Here is a 13,328-nt window from a genome sequence, read left to right on the forward strand (position 1 = left end):
TGTTGGATAGGACAGAGAGAAATGGAGAGAGGAAGGGAAGACAGAGGGGGAGGGAAAAAGAGACAACCTGCAGACCTGCTTCACCGCTTGTGAAGCAACTCCCCAGCAGGTGAGGAGCTGGGGGCTTGAACTGGGATCCTTCTGCCTGTCCTTGCGCTTTGCACCACGTGCGCTTAACCCACTGCGCTATCGCCCGACTCCCTGCTGCTGTTTTTTTAAAAAATATTTTTAATTGTTTTAATAAGAGAGCTATTCAGAGTGAAAGATACCAGAGCACAACTGGTTTGTGGTGGTGTGGGGGATTGAACCTGGTACTTTGCATAAGCATTATGCTATCACCCCCACCCTGAGGGTTTTTTTTTAATATAGTTTTTTTTTAATGTGATAGTTTCACATAAGAGAAAGCAGAGCACCCTCTCTACCAGCTGTGCTACTTCCCTGACTGAGAGAGGAACCTTTCTAAATAACATTCATCACACATGTATGTGTGTATGTGCACAAGAGCACACACACACATACTTTGCCTTCCTGGTAATATGTGAACATGTTGACTTGACACATGGTTTATCATTTGATTTCTTCTCAAATTCTGCCTCTGTCTCTTACTGCTTTCTTCCTTCCCAATCTGGGTTGGACTAGCAAGTGGTTTCCAAAGGCCACACTCACTCTGGCCTCTGAGTCCCCACAGCTGCTGCCCTCACTACTGTGTTACATCATCCCTCCCCAGGTCCACAGGTCCCCAGATCATCCCTAGAGAGATCAAATACCATGGCATCCATTTCTGAGGGCTTATTAGACACTCCCATCATGCCCCACCCCTACACGCCTCATTAGGCTTTTCTTCTGTTGTATAATTCCTTCTGCATCTCTAAGAGTGAGTCTCCTATATTTCAGTTAACATTTGCCTTGCTACCCAGTCGACTTTAAGGACCACAACCTTATTTACATTTCCTGTTAAGAGAAAAAAAACAAAGGGAAATTTATTAGCAGTATGCACACCTGGAAGAGACCCAGAAAATCTAAGCAACTCTCCACACAGTTTTAGGTAGGGTCTCTGTTTTATTTTAATGAGACAGAAACAGAGAGAAAGAGACAGAGACCAGACAGACGACTGTTCAGCTCTGGCTTGTGGTGGTTCCAGGGATTGAACCTGGGATTTCAGAGACTCGGGCATGAAGCCCTTTTGCATAATCATTATGCTGTCTCCCCTACTAGCATGACTTTAAATAGCTTCCTTCATACAGAGGACTTTGGGAAAAAGAATGAATAGAGGGTTAAAAAAATGTTGCAAGTTTCATCTTCTCCAGGAATAAGAAGGGGAAGATGACTGAAATAGCCCAGGTTAAAACTAGGGCCGTGTGAGTTTGTTTAATTCACTCTACAGACCAGGTCCTCCCTAGGAGAATTCTTTATTTCAAGGCCAATCTCTACATTCTGCCTTCAAGGCCTCTCAGGAAATGAGCCAATTGCCAAAGACATATTGTAAAGGTGGCAGATGGGTTTCTCTTTCTGTTCTATCTATTCTGTACACATTATAATGCAGGTACCTAGAAGCACCAGCCCTGAGAAGTGGGACACCCAACTTCCAGAACTAGTCTCTATCCCCAGTCTTGTGGTTTTTGGGGTACCCTGTCCTTTCTCTGAGTTCCCATTGTCTCCTCTGTGAAGACATTTCAGTCTCAAGCCTCAGGGACTCTAGCTCTGACATTGTGCTCACATGCTTCTCCATGGCTGAGTGGTGGCAAATAAGAGCAGGCAAGCCAATAGTCTCGAACAGGACTTGTTGGATTAAGAGCCTTCTCACATCTGTGGCAAAGATGGCCATAATTGTAGGTTCCAGCAGAATATGAGGTCATTGAAATGCTGTGGAGACAGCCGCCTCTAATTCACTGCCTCTGTCTTGGTAGATGAGTCCCTTTGCTTGCCTCAGTGAAGAGGTGTTAGGTGGGAGCTCACAGAGTGGCAGGTGGTTTAGAGGAAGGGTGAACCTCCGCCATGTTTCTTATGGAAGTTCTTAGCTTCCTGTTCCCAGAGCACCTAGTTCTGCACCATTTGACTTTGTCTCAGAAGGCTGACAGTGTCTTGACGCCAACACAGGAGGAAGCCCAGGCTTGAGCCATCTGTCTAAACAGACGCTGTCTCTGAACTCAGTTGTCTCTACAGCTGGATGGGTGTAGACAGGCTAACTACTGGCCAGGAGGCAGGTCTCCTAACTCTGTCTCAGTAATTTCCCAAGAACCCTAAGACTAATGGAAAAAACATTCTGTATTTATTCACTTGGAGATATGTATGAAATATTGAATATGTCAAGCACCATCTTAGTAGCTAGAGATGCCACTGGTGAATCAGGAACAAGGTTCCTCTCCCAATACATCTATCACATGTATTGGACTGCAGGCAAAAAGGAAAAAAAAAAAAGGGGGGGGGGTAAATAGATGAATCAGAAGATCAAGCCAAATTGTAAGATGACTGGGAAGTATTACAGTTTCCACTGCTGTTGGGTGTCAGCTAAGACCTCATTAAAGAGGTTACATCTGGGGGCCAGGTGATAGCACAACAGGTTAAGTGCACATGGTGTGAAGTGCAAGGACCAGTGTAAGGATCCTGGTTCCATCCCCTAGCTCCCCACCTTCAGGGCAGTCACTTCTCAAGCAGTGAAGCAGGTCTGTAGGTGTCTTTCTCTCCCCCTCTCTGTCTTCCCCTCCTCTCTCGAGTTTTCTCTGTCCTGTCCAGCAATAACAATAATAGCAACAACAAAGGCAACTAAAATGGGAAAAATGGCCTCTAGGATCAATGGATTCATAGTGCAGGCACCGAGCTCCAATGATAACCCTGGAGGCAAAATATAAATAAGATAAAATAAAATAGAGACCACATTTGCACAATCTTGCAAAATCTGGGAATAGGAAATATCCCTAAGGGGACCAGCATGTGAGCCTGTCCCCTATAGCAGTAAGTGACAGGAAGGGCACTAGGAGGAGGGCAATAAGGACAGGACTGGATCACAAAGGCCTGTGTTGTGTATGCCACCATCTAGTAGTGTGTGAACCCTTTTCCAAGTTTGCTAGGGGGCTGCTGTGTGTTGTGTGTTTTCTAGAAGTTTACTTTAGGGTGTCAGGCAGTGGCATGTCTGGAAAAGTGCACATATTACAATGCACAAGGACCCTGGTTCAAGCCCCCAATTCCAACCTGTGTGGTGAAGCAGTGCTACAGATGTCTCTCTGTCTCTTTCCCTCTTTGTCTCCCCCTTCCCTCTCAATTTATCTGTGTATCCAAAATAAATAGCATAGGATAATGCAAAGTTTTGGAAGATAACTCATTAAAATAAAAAAGGGGGTTGGATGGTAGCACAGTGGGTTCAGCGCACATGACGTGAAGTGTGAGGACCAGCATAAGGATCCCAGTTCGAGCCCCCAGTTCCCCACCTGCAGGGGGGTTGCTTCATGGGCGCTGAAGCAAGTCTGCAGTTGTCTTTCTCTCCTCCTCTGTCATCCCCTCCTCTCTTGATTTCTCTCTGTCCTATCCAACAACAGCAAAGGCAATGACAACAATAATAATAATGACAACAACAAGGGCAAAAAAAATGGGAAAAATGGCCTCCAGGAGCAGTGGATTCATAGTGCAGGCACCAAGCCCCAGCAATAACCCTGGAGCCAAAATAAATAAATATATATATTAATTTTTTAAAAAGGGTTCAGCTTAGATGTAGTGGAGGATAATGAATGGGAGGGGATGATAAAGGAACAGGGAGACCAAGTAATAACCTCAAAGACCAAGATGCAGGTGACTTTGACCAGAGATGGTGAAGAAGGTAATGAATTGGGGGCTGTTTTGTAAGTAGAGCTTACAGATCTTTCTTATGACTTGGATGTAGGGAACAGAGGAGTTGTCAAAGATAGCGTGTGGGCTTTGGGATGTGTATTCTCTCTAGCTTGAGCAGATGACAGTGCTATTCTTACTTGGGTGGTACAGGAAGATTCCTGTTTCGGCCCTCCTGAGGTATATGCTAGACCCCCAAGTGTAACTGTAAGGAGGAAGTTGGAAATCAATTTAATATTACTGTATTTACATTGGCCTATTTGGTGATGTCCAGTGCCAGCTCTCCCTTCATCTACTTCAGATTCCAGCTTTGTTTTAATTATTTATTCATTTATTTTATTGGGAGGTTAACCATTTACAGTACAGTTGTTGGCACATAGGTACAATTTCTCATCTCACCAAAATAGGTGTCTGCAAAACACTCTTACCCCAAAGCAGGCCCATCATTATATCTTGCCAGAGTCCTTCGTTTTGGTGCAATACACCAAACCAATCCAATTTTTACTTTATTATTCCCCTTTCTGTTTTTGTTTCTCAAGTTCTATCTGTGAGTCAAATCATCTCATATTCAGACTTTTCTTACTGGCATATCTCATGTAACATGATTCCTTTTAGCTCCATCCAAGATGAGGTGAAGAAGGTGAATTCATCATTCTTAATAACTGAATATTATTCCGTGTGAACCACAACATTCTTAGCCACTCATCTGTTGTTAGACACCTAAATTGCTTCCAAGTTTGTACTGTTACAGATTATGCTACTATGGACATCTTTTAGGATGGGTGTGTTTGGATATATCCCCCAGGAAAGAGGAATTGCAGGTTCATAGGGTAGGTCCATTTCTAGCCATCTGAGATTTAAATCCAGCTTTATTTTTAACTGAATTCAGATTCAGCTACAGGCAGTTAGACTGAACACTGACAGTTGTATAATTCAGGCTGACAGCATCTTCCTCTTCCTGTTTATGCCTTCCTCTGTAACCCTCTGAGCTCCTTCATTAGATGATCAAGACATTCCACGGCAGGGAAAGTTGCACTGATTGCTTTGAACTCGCCCCAGATGATTCCTACTTTCAATTATAGAAAAAGAGAACCTTGGTACTGGGTACAAATGAGGAAGAATTTCTGTTTCCTGACTGCTATAGTTGCGGGCTATGTCGCAGATCGGCCTCTTCTACCTTTTGAAGTTATTTTCCTTGTCTTGATTTGCTTTCTATTTATTTTGTTTATTTCACAAAATAGAGAGCCAGAGAATCACTGACTTACACAGCACTGGGAATCAAACTCAGAATTTTCACACTTTGTCAGTTGAGTACTCCACCACTGTACCAATATCTGGGCCACTTGCTCTACATTTAACTTTTTGTGTGAGTCTTAGACTAAGGCAAGGTATGGAGAGGGATGTCAGTATTCTTGATGAGAGTTTCCTTTAGCACTGTGCTGCTTAAGTCGCTATTCTTTTCCCATGATCTTAGTTTTACATGTCTTTATGACATGTCCAACTTCTTAGGGCATTTAAAAGTTAGAACTGTCTTTGATATTATCACACTCTCTGGAAACCATACTAAACATGGTCAAGTTAAGCTTACTTACCACTTTCTGCTCAATAAGAGAGTTGAATGGGAGAAATGGTGGTGGGGCCAGGCGGTGGTGCACCTGGTTAAGTGCTCACATTACAGTGTACAAGAACCTGGGTTTGAGCCCCTGGTCCCCACCTACAGGGGGATAGCTTCATGAAAGGTTAAGGAGGGCAGCAGGTGTCTCCTTCTCTCTCCCTCTCTATCTCCTCCTCCCCTCCCAACTTCTCTCTGTCTCTATTCAATAATAAATAAAAACTTTTAAAAAGAGAGAAAGGTGGCATGACTGGTCATAGAGATAGATAAGTTTTTTTAAATATTTTATTTATTAATGAGAAAGACAGGAGGAGAGAGAGGAAGAATCAGACATCACTCTGGTACATGTGCTGCTGGGGATTGAACTCAGGACCTCATGCTCAAGAGTCCAATGCTTTATCCACTGTGCCACCTCCCAAACCACATGATAAGTTTTTACTAGCTTAGGCTAAAACCAAATGGGCTTGTTCTCCCATCCTCCCTTCCTTCCTTTCTCTTTCTTCTCCTTTTTTATCCTTTATTGGTGGATTAATGGTTTACAGTTAACAGCAAAATAAAATCATTTGTACATTATAACATTTCTCTGCTTTCCACATAACACTCTTAAGACTAGGTCCTCCTCAACCAACCATCATGTTCCAGGACATGAACACTCCCCCACCCCCATTCCACAGTTTTTTACTTTGGTGAAAACCAGTTTTTGTTTTGTTTTGTTTTTTCCAGAGTACTACGTAGCTCTGGCTTATGGTGATATGAGGGATTGTACCTGGGACCTTGGAGCCTCAGGCATAAGAGTCTTTTTGCATAACCACGGTGCTATCCACCCCTACCCTTTTTCTCTTTTTTCTTCTCTTCCTCTTCCCTTTTTATTGCTACCAGGGTTATTGCTGATGCTCAGGATCTGCATGATTCATCCACTTTTCCCAATGGCCATTCTTCCCCACTTTTTTTATAGAGACAAAAAATGAAAGGAAAGGGGTGATAGAGTGAGAAAGAGAGGCACCTGTAGCACTGCTTCACTGTTTCCTCCCCTGCAGATGGGGACCAGAGGCTTGAACCAGGGTCCTTGTACGCTCTACTGGGTGTACCACTGCTCAACCTCTTTTTCTTTTTAAATCTACTTAGTTATTTATTGTCACTGGAGATTCACCATTCCAGGTCAGGCTTTTCAGAGAGAGATAGAGAGATATCTCAGCACCAGAGTTCCCTCCTGTACCTCCAGTGTTATAGGGACCAGACAAAGCAAGTTCACTTCCAAGCAAGCTATCTCACCAGACCCCACATGGATTTTTCTTATTTCTGGACACTGATAATGACACCTCATTAGTCTTGGGGGGAAAAAAAGCTCACAGCTTTTCTATGTTGACAGAGGGAGGAACACTGTCCTGCATACAACTTCAGGATCCCAGGAGTCATGACATTGATTCTGTGATGAAAACAGATCACATCACCTTTCTGTTTCAGAGCACAGGGATTCTGGGAGAAGTACAGGAAGCAAGCACAGCTCAGTTCTGGTGGTGCTCCACTAGGCGAGAGGGGCCCAGGTCCTGGGAGTGCTAGAGGCTGCCATCTTGCCGGTAACCCCATTCTCAATCATGCTTTCTTGAAAGTTAGTGAAGTCACAAGAGCCTGCAAAGAAGGCCAGGGAAGGTCTGAGTCAGCAGGAGAGAAAGGTGTTCCAGGGGTCAAAGGCAATAAACCCAAAACAGAGAAGTCTAAGGCAGGGAACACTGACAAGTCTGCAAGCGCCTGTGGTAAGCCAGTGGCTTCTGAAGTTGTGTTTAGCCAGACACAACTTCATTTGTTTGTGGTGTGTGGTGGGGGGAGCTACTTGACACCACTGCCAATTGCTGGAATCGGGGAGTAGGAGGTGAGGAGGCTACTGAGCAGTACAGCCTAGAAGACAGGCCAGGCCCGATGGGTCTCTGTCTGCAGATGATTCCCTCAGACATTCCTGGGGCTGCCCATCAGTCACAGTTTAGAATCTGGAGTCTTCTCTTTCCTATTTTACTTCTGTGCCAAGTTTCATTTTCTGACAGTGTGCATTTCAGATTTTCTGGATGCTTAACATTCTCTCTCCTTTGCAAGTAGCATGAGCAGGCAGGTTGCCTATTTCTAGGGGCGTGGTGGCTTTGTCCATACTGGATTTGAGTGGTCACATGGGACTCACATGATGGATTGAAGAAAGCAGACAGGGTTTGGCTTCTGTATTGATGAATGCATGGGAGACATACCCATATACCTAGAGCTGGAAAAACTACAGGGGGCAAGTCTAAAGTGAGACACCCCCTCACCGGCCATGAGTCACTCTGGAAGGCTTTGCTTTCATCTGTCTTGAGTTGCTCAGTACCCATGGGAGTTCAGTATGCATTGCCATTGCATGTTTGTGTCCTTGGAGTGGAGTTAGGGAGTCACGTGGAGAATGAACCAATGCAAAAAGCTACCGGCAGTCTAGCACACTTAGAGATGTTTGCTTTTCATGATGGGTTTCTTTGAAGGTTGGAGTGGTGTCTAATGTGTTTTAAGAGTGTATTGACCGACGTCTGTGAAAGTTGCTCGCAAACTCATCCAGTATGTTCCTGTTTCAGTTTCTCCTGCCAACAATCTTCAGTGTTTGAAGACAGTCTGGAATACACTCTGATGTTTTTAACTTATATTAGCAATATATGGTTACCTATCAAACATTGTCTGTCTCCATTATGGGAGGTAAGAACACAACTTGTTTCCATGAATATCCCATTTAATGGGGTAGGTGGAATAGCTCACTCAGAGTGTGCCTGTTTTGTCATCTGTGCAACCCAGGTTCGAGTCCACATTGAAGGAAACTTCAGGGCTGTAGTCTCAGTCTCCCTCTCTCTCTCTCTCTCTGCCTCTATCTTCAAAAAAAAAAAAAAAAACCTCCTCTGGTACATGATAGTGGAAAAGTCCCTATCTTGGGGGTTAGAGTGTTTTGCAGACACTTCTCATGGGGAGATGATGTGTCAACAACTATACTATAATCTCACATAATAGTAATGACAAATCTGAAAGTATTAATAATTGACCCCACTTTATAGGTAAGGAGATTGAGGCTTTGGAGGGAATAGTTGACTTTCTCCAGTACTGAGTGACATTGCTGGGCTCCTACTACTTGAAGTTCCCTGGTGCCAATAGCCGACTTTGTCTTCATTTCATCTCCCTTCACTAGTTGTGCAGGACGGAACCCAGACAACATCAGTTTATACACACACCAGGGCATCTGAGTTTCAGGCCAGAGAAGCTTCACTTAACAGGACCTTGGTTGGTCAAGAGCTAGGTAATCATTTTTACTGTGCTGTCCAATTGCGAGCCACTTGCTGTAGGGAGGGACTATTTAAATTGAACGAAAAAATGAAGTGAACTTCAGGCCAGGGAGATTGTGAAGTGGTAGCATGTAGAACTTCCATGTCAGAGATTCCAGCTCCATCTCCACCAATAACCAGAACCAAATAATACTCTGTTAAAAAGAAAAGAAAGAAAGGGAGGGAGGGGAAATTTTGTTGTTGTTTTGTTGCTACCAGTTATCACTGGGCTTGGTGCCTGCATGATGAATCTGCTATTCCTAGTGACCATTTCCTCCTCCGTTTTTTTTTTTTTCTTTTGGTTAGAGACAGAGATTGAGTAGGAAAGGGGAGATAGATGGGAACAAAGGAAGACACCTGCAGCACTGCTTCACTAGTTGTGAAGCTTCCCTCCTCCAAGTAGGAACCGGAAACTTGAACTCAGTTCCTTGTATGTGGCAGCATGTGTGCTTTACTAGATGTGCCTACTCTTGCTCTGGAGAAAAGAAATTCAAATTCCAGTATCACCACCGTCATCAGCCACATTTCAAGCACGTCACTGCCGCCTATGGCTGGAGGTCCATATTGAACGGTGCAAAAATGGACCATTTCCATCACCATAGAGAGTTTATTTTCTTAATGCATTCTATACCATCTCACATGGCTCTCTCTGTCTTTCTTTCTCTTCCTTCTTTCTTGCCTTCCTTCCTGCCTTCTCCCCTTCCTTCCTCTCTTTTGGATACAGACAGGGATAGAGAGCTGGAGAGAAAAACCCTGAAGCTCTGCTTCACTGCTTGTGAAGCTCCCTCTCCCCTTCAGATAGACACCAGGGTCTTGAACTCAAATCCTTGTGTGTTGTAAAGTAGGCACTCAGCCAGGTGCACCACCACCCAACCCCCACATGGAAAGTACTATTGGACAACTCTACCAAACCAAGACACTGGTCCTCTGTGCTCACCTGCAATATATATTGACAGGTGATGAGTATTTGGCCTGACCTGACAGCTTCAGGTTCCTGTGCCAACACTACGTCTGTCCATCTACTTCACAGTGTACTCCCTTTTTCTTCCAAGGAGGAAGTTGGCCGGATATGGAAGATGGAGCTGCTTAAAGAATCTGATGGGCTGGGAATTCAGGTTAGTGGAGGCCGAGGATCAAAGCGCTCACCTCACGCTATCGTTGTCACTCAAGTGAAGGAAGGAGGTGCCGCTCACAGGTGACTAGATAACTCCCCATCACCACCCTCTCTTTCCTTCCCTCCTTCCTTCCCTCCCACCCTGGCTACTGTGTCTCTTTCATTTGGTCAAAGTGCTGGTAATTAAAGTTCATAGGGATTCTGCTGGAGCCGGGGAGGCAATCAGGCATGAGTGCTTCTAATTAAATACACCTCTGAGCACAGGAAGTGGTTAATTGCTGGATACCCCATGGTTGCCTCCCAGCCGTGAAGGAGAGATTGGATTTCTTTCCTGTCCTGTTTTGGTTTCAAGTGAATGTAGGCTCCTCTAATTTGAGGGGTGCTAGAAATATGTGCCGGGATAGCCTGAGGGTGCTTCTTCCCGAGCTAGTGCTCTCTGGGTTGGAGAGAACTCAACTGGAGCCGATCTAGGCTGCTGCGTAGGAGAGGGATCAGGAACTCGTGCCGCACTAACTTCGCAGGAGATACACTCTGGAACTCTCAGAGACGGAAAGCAATTTCCAAGTGTCTTTAATCAGAAGAGCAGCTGTTTTTATACTCTCCAAGTAGGGTGCAAACAGGATGTGACATAGAGAGGGTGGAGCGAAAAGTGACTGGTGGAAGATCAGGGTGTGACAAGGAGAGGATCAGGGTGTGACAAGGAGAGGGGGTGGAGCAGGTGAGAATTCTGCCACTAAACCACCAATGCCCTGGAGGGAGTGTGGTGCTTTATGTAAATGTAAAAGTGATTTATGTAAATAGACCAAAGCTTTGAATGGGAACAAATCAATCCCTATATAGGCATATGGTTAAGCAGAAGCCAGAGGGAGCTGGCATACTACCCAACAAATATGTGGGTAATCAGTGAGACTGCCACACAGCAGAAAACCATGTGTCTGACGACATAACTGCCATGTGACAGTGGCTAATGACTACGGATAGTAGTTGGTGCTGAGTATGACCACAGTTGGAAGTGTGAGGACTCCACACACTTGCACATATGTGCTGCTATACTGATGCAGAAGGGGGAAAAGTACACATGAAGTGTTCTTTCTGTGACCTGAAAGCATGCCTGGCTTTAAAACATCTTTTTGTGGGGGCTGGGCAGTAGCACAGCAGGTCAAGCCCATACGGCATGAAGCCCCCCCCCCCCCGCTCCCCACCTGCAGGGGGCTTGCTTCACAGGTGGTAACGCAGGTCTGCAAGTGTCTATCTTTCTCTCCCCCCTGTGTCTTCCCCTCTTCTCTCAATTTCTTTCTGTCCTACCCAGCAATAACAACAACAATGATAAACAACAAGGGCAATAAAAGGGAAACTATAGGCTCCAGGAGCAGTGAATTTGTAGGCAGGCACTGAGTTCCAGCGATAACCCAGGAAGCAAAATAAAAATAAAACATATTTTTGTGATGTGAATGGTGACCTGATTCCAGGGCAGAGAGCATATACAAAGAAGGAATTCAATTTGAGGTTACAGTGCACTTGTGCCTTGCATCGTGATATTCTGGTCATTAAACAAGCCACATATACACTGGTGGTCCCACACCGAGGTGTGGGGTAGGTTATATATACCATCTAGGTGTGTGTGTGTAATTGAACTCAAATAACATTCACACAATGACAAAATGACCTACCAACCAAAATTTCTCAGAATGTATCCCCATCTTAATTGATACATGTGTAGTTGTCCCAAAATGTAAGGCAGATTCTTTCCCCCACGGGTTACTTCTATGTATATAAGTGTCTGTCATTTGCAAGGGACAATGGGCAATGTATGTCCTGGGTGCCCACACTCACCTACATGCTAATGGTGGAGTTCCACCAAGGACACAGAGTACAGCTTGTAACTTAGTGGTTGGCTCAGGCATCTTAATGCTAAGAAAGTACAACGGACCAGAACAGAATGGTTTGCTCAAGACCAGTAGGGCACTCAAGTACCTATCTCAGGAGGGTGGGGATCAAGAAGCTGGAAGCCTTAGTCTGAAGAAGGGAAAACTATCCATTCACAACAAGGCCAGGGCACACACTAGCTAAGTGTTTCATGTTCATCAACCACTTACTGGAGAGTGTGAAGCTCATTACTGCAACAGATAAGATTCTCTGCAGTTGCTGGTTACAGGATGACTGCAATTACTGAACGACTAAGACTAGATAGCTTTTAATCCGGAAGAGCATCATTAGCCTTCCCTGGTGATACACTTTGGGGAACTCCCATCAGATTGTCATTTCCCCAGTCAGAAATAGGCTTCAGACTCCAGGCTGTATTTGGAAATCTGGCAACTGGAAAATCCCTGTGTCCAGATGGGTTTGCATAGAACTGCTCTTGTCTGTCTTCTCTGAGGAATGGGTAAGGGGAGGCTGATTGTAACAAGTCTGACCGCTTTTTACCCTAAATTGGGAGGTGTATGCATATCTCTGCTGCTAGAAAGTGTGGTTTACATTAAGAGAGTTCCAGTTAACATGAAAGAGAAGAATTAAGGTGGGAAGCAGAGGGCTGGGCTGTAGCGCATTTGGTTAAGTGCACCATTACCATGGGCAAGGACCTAGGTTCAATCCCCTCTCCCCACCTGTAGGGAGGATGCTTCACAAACGGTGAAGCAGGTCTATAGTTTTCTATCTTTCTCGCTTCCTCTCTGTCTCCCCCCCCTCTTATTTTTATTTTTTAATTATTTTTATTTATTGGATAGAGAAATTTAGAGGGAAAGGAGTGATGGAGAGGAAGAGAAATAGCTGCAACACTGCTTCACCACTCAAAAAGCTTTCCCCCTGCAGGTGGGGACTGGGGACTTGAACCTGGGTCCTTGAGCATTGCAAAATGTGTGATCAAGCAGGTGCACCACCACCAGGTCCCTCCCCCTCCCCTTTCATTTACTCTCTGTCATCTACCAAATCAAATAGAAAAAGGGAAGATAATTTAAAAAAAAAAAAAAAAGGCCACCAGGAGCAGTGGATTGGCAGTGCTAGCACTGAGCACCACCAATAAAAATAGTGACTAGTGACTTAAAAAAAAAAAAAAAGGAAGGAAGTACAAGAATGACCTTGATGTAATGCAGAAACTCAGTCACCTTGGTTAGAATCACTGTATTCTTTATTCCTGTGCCCCTTTTCTCTAGTATTTTTCCCTGTTTTTGTTTTCTTTGTTTATTTTTTTAGTGCCACCAGTGTTATTACTAGGGCTTGATGCCTGCATGATGAATCTGCTGTTCCTGGTGGCATTTTCTAGAGACAGAGAGAAATTGAGAGGGGCGGGGTCAGAAGAGATAGGGAGAGAGAGAGGCATCTGCAACACTGCTTCATGAAGCTTCTCCCCCAGCAGGTGGGTGCTGGGAGCTTGAACTTAGGTCCTTAGGCTTGGTGTGGTCTACTGGGTGTGCTGTTGCTGGGCTCCTAGCCTGATTGTTCTCTGTGGTTTTCCCCAAGTCACCTT

The 13,328-nt window shown here is 44.7% G+C and overlaps 1 protein-coding gene across 7 annotated transcripts in view; it reads left to right on the forward strand.

Annotated features, from left to right (window-relative positions):
- Positions 1-13,328, forward strand: part of PDZD2 (PDZ domain containing 2) — a 527,012-nt gene that overhangs the window by 403,034 nt on the left and 110,650 nt on the right. For 5 of the 7 annotated variants that reach the window (XM_016191465.2, XM_060191196.1, XM_060191197.1 and 2 more), the window contains one exon: positions 9,804-9,946. The exons of 1 other annotated variant lie outside the window; for it this stretch is intronic. In XM_016191465.2, the coding sequence (XP_016046951.2) occupies positions 9,804-9,946 (143 nt within the window). Of the gene's footprint in view, positions 1-9,803; positions 9,947-13,328 lie in introns of those variants that run through there. One more of the 7 variants, XM_060191202.1, reaches the window with a different exon arrangement.

Source organism: Erinaceus europaeus, chromosome 5 (genome assembly GCF_950295315.1).
Source record: "Erinaceus europaeus chromosome 5, mEriEur2.1, whole genome shotgun sequence".
Taxonomy (NCBI): domain Eukaryota; kingdom Metazoa; phylum Chordata; class Mammalia; order Eulipotyphla; family Erinaceidae; genus Erinaceus; species Erinaceus europaeus.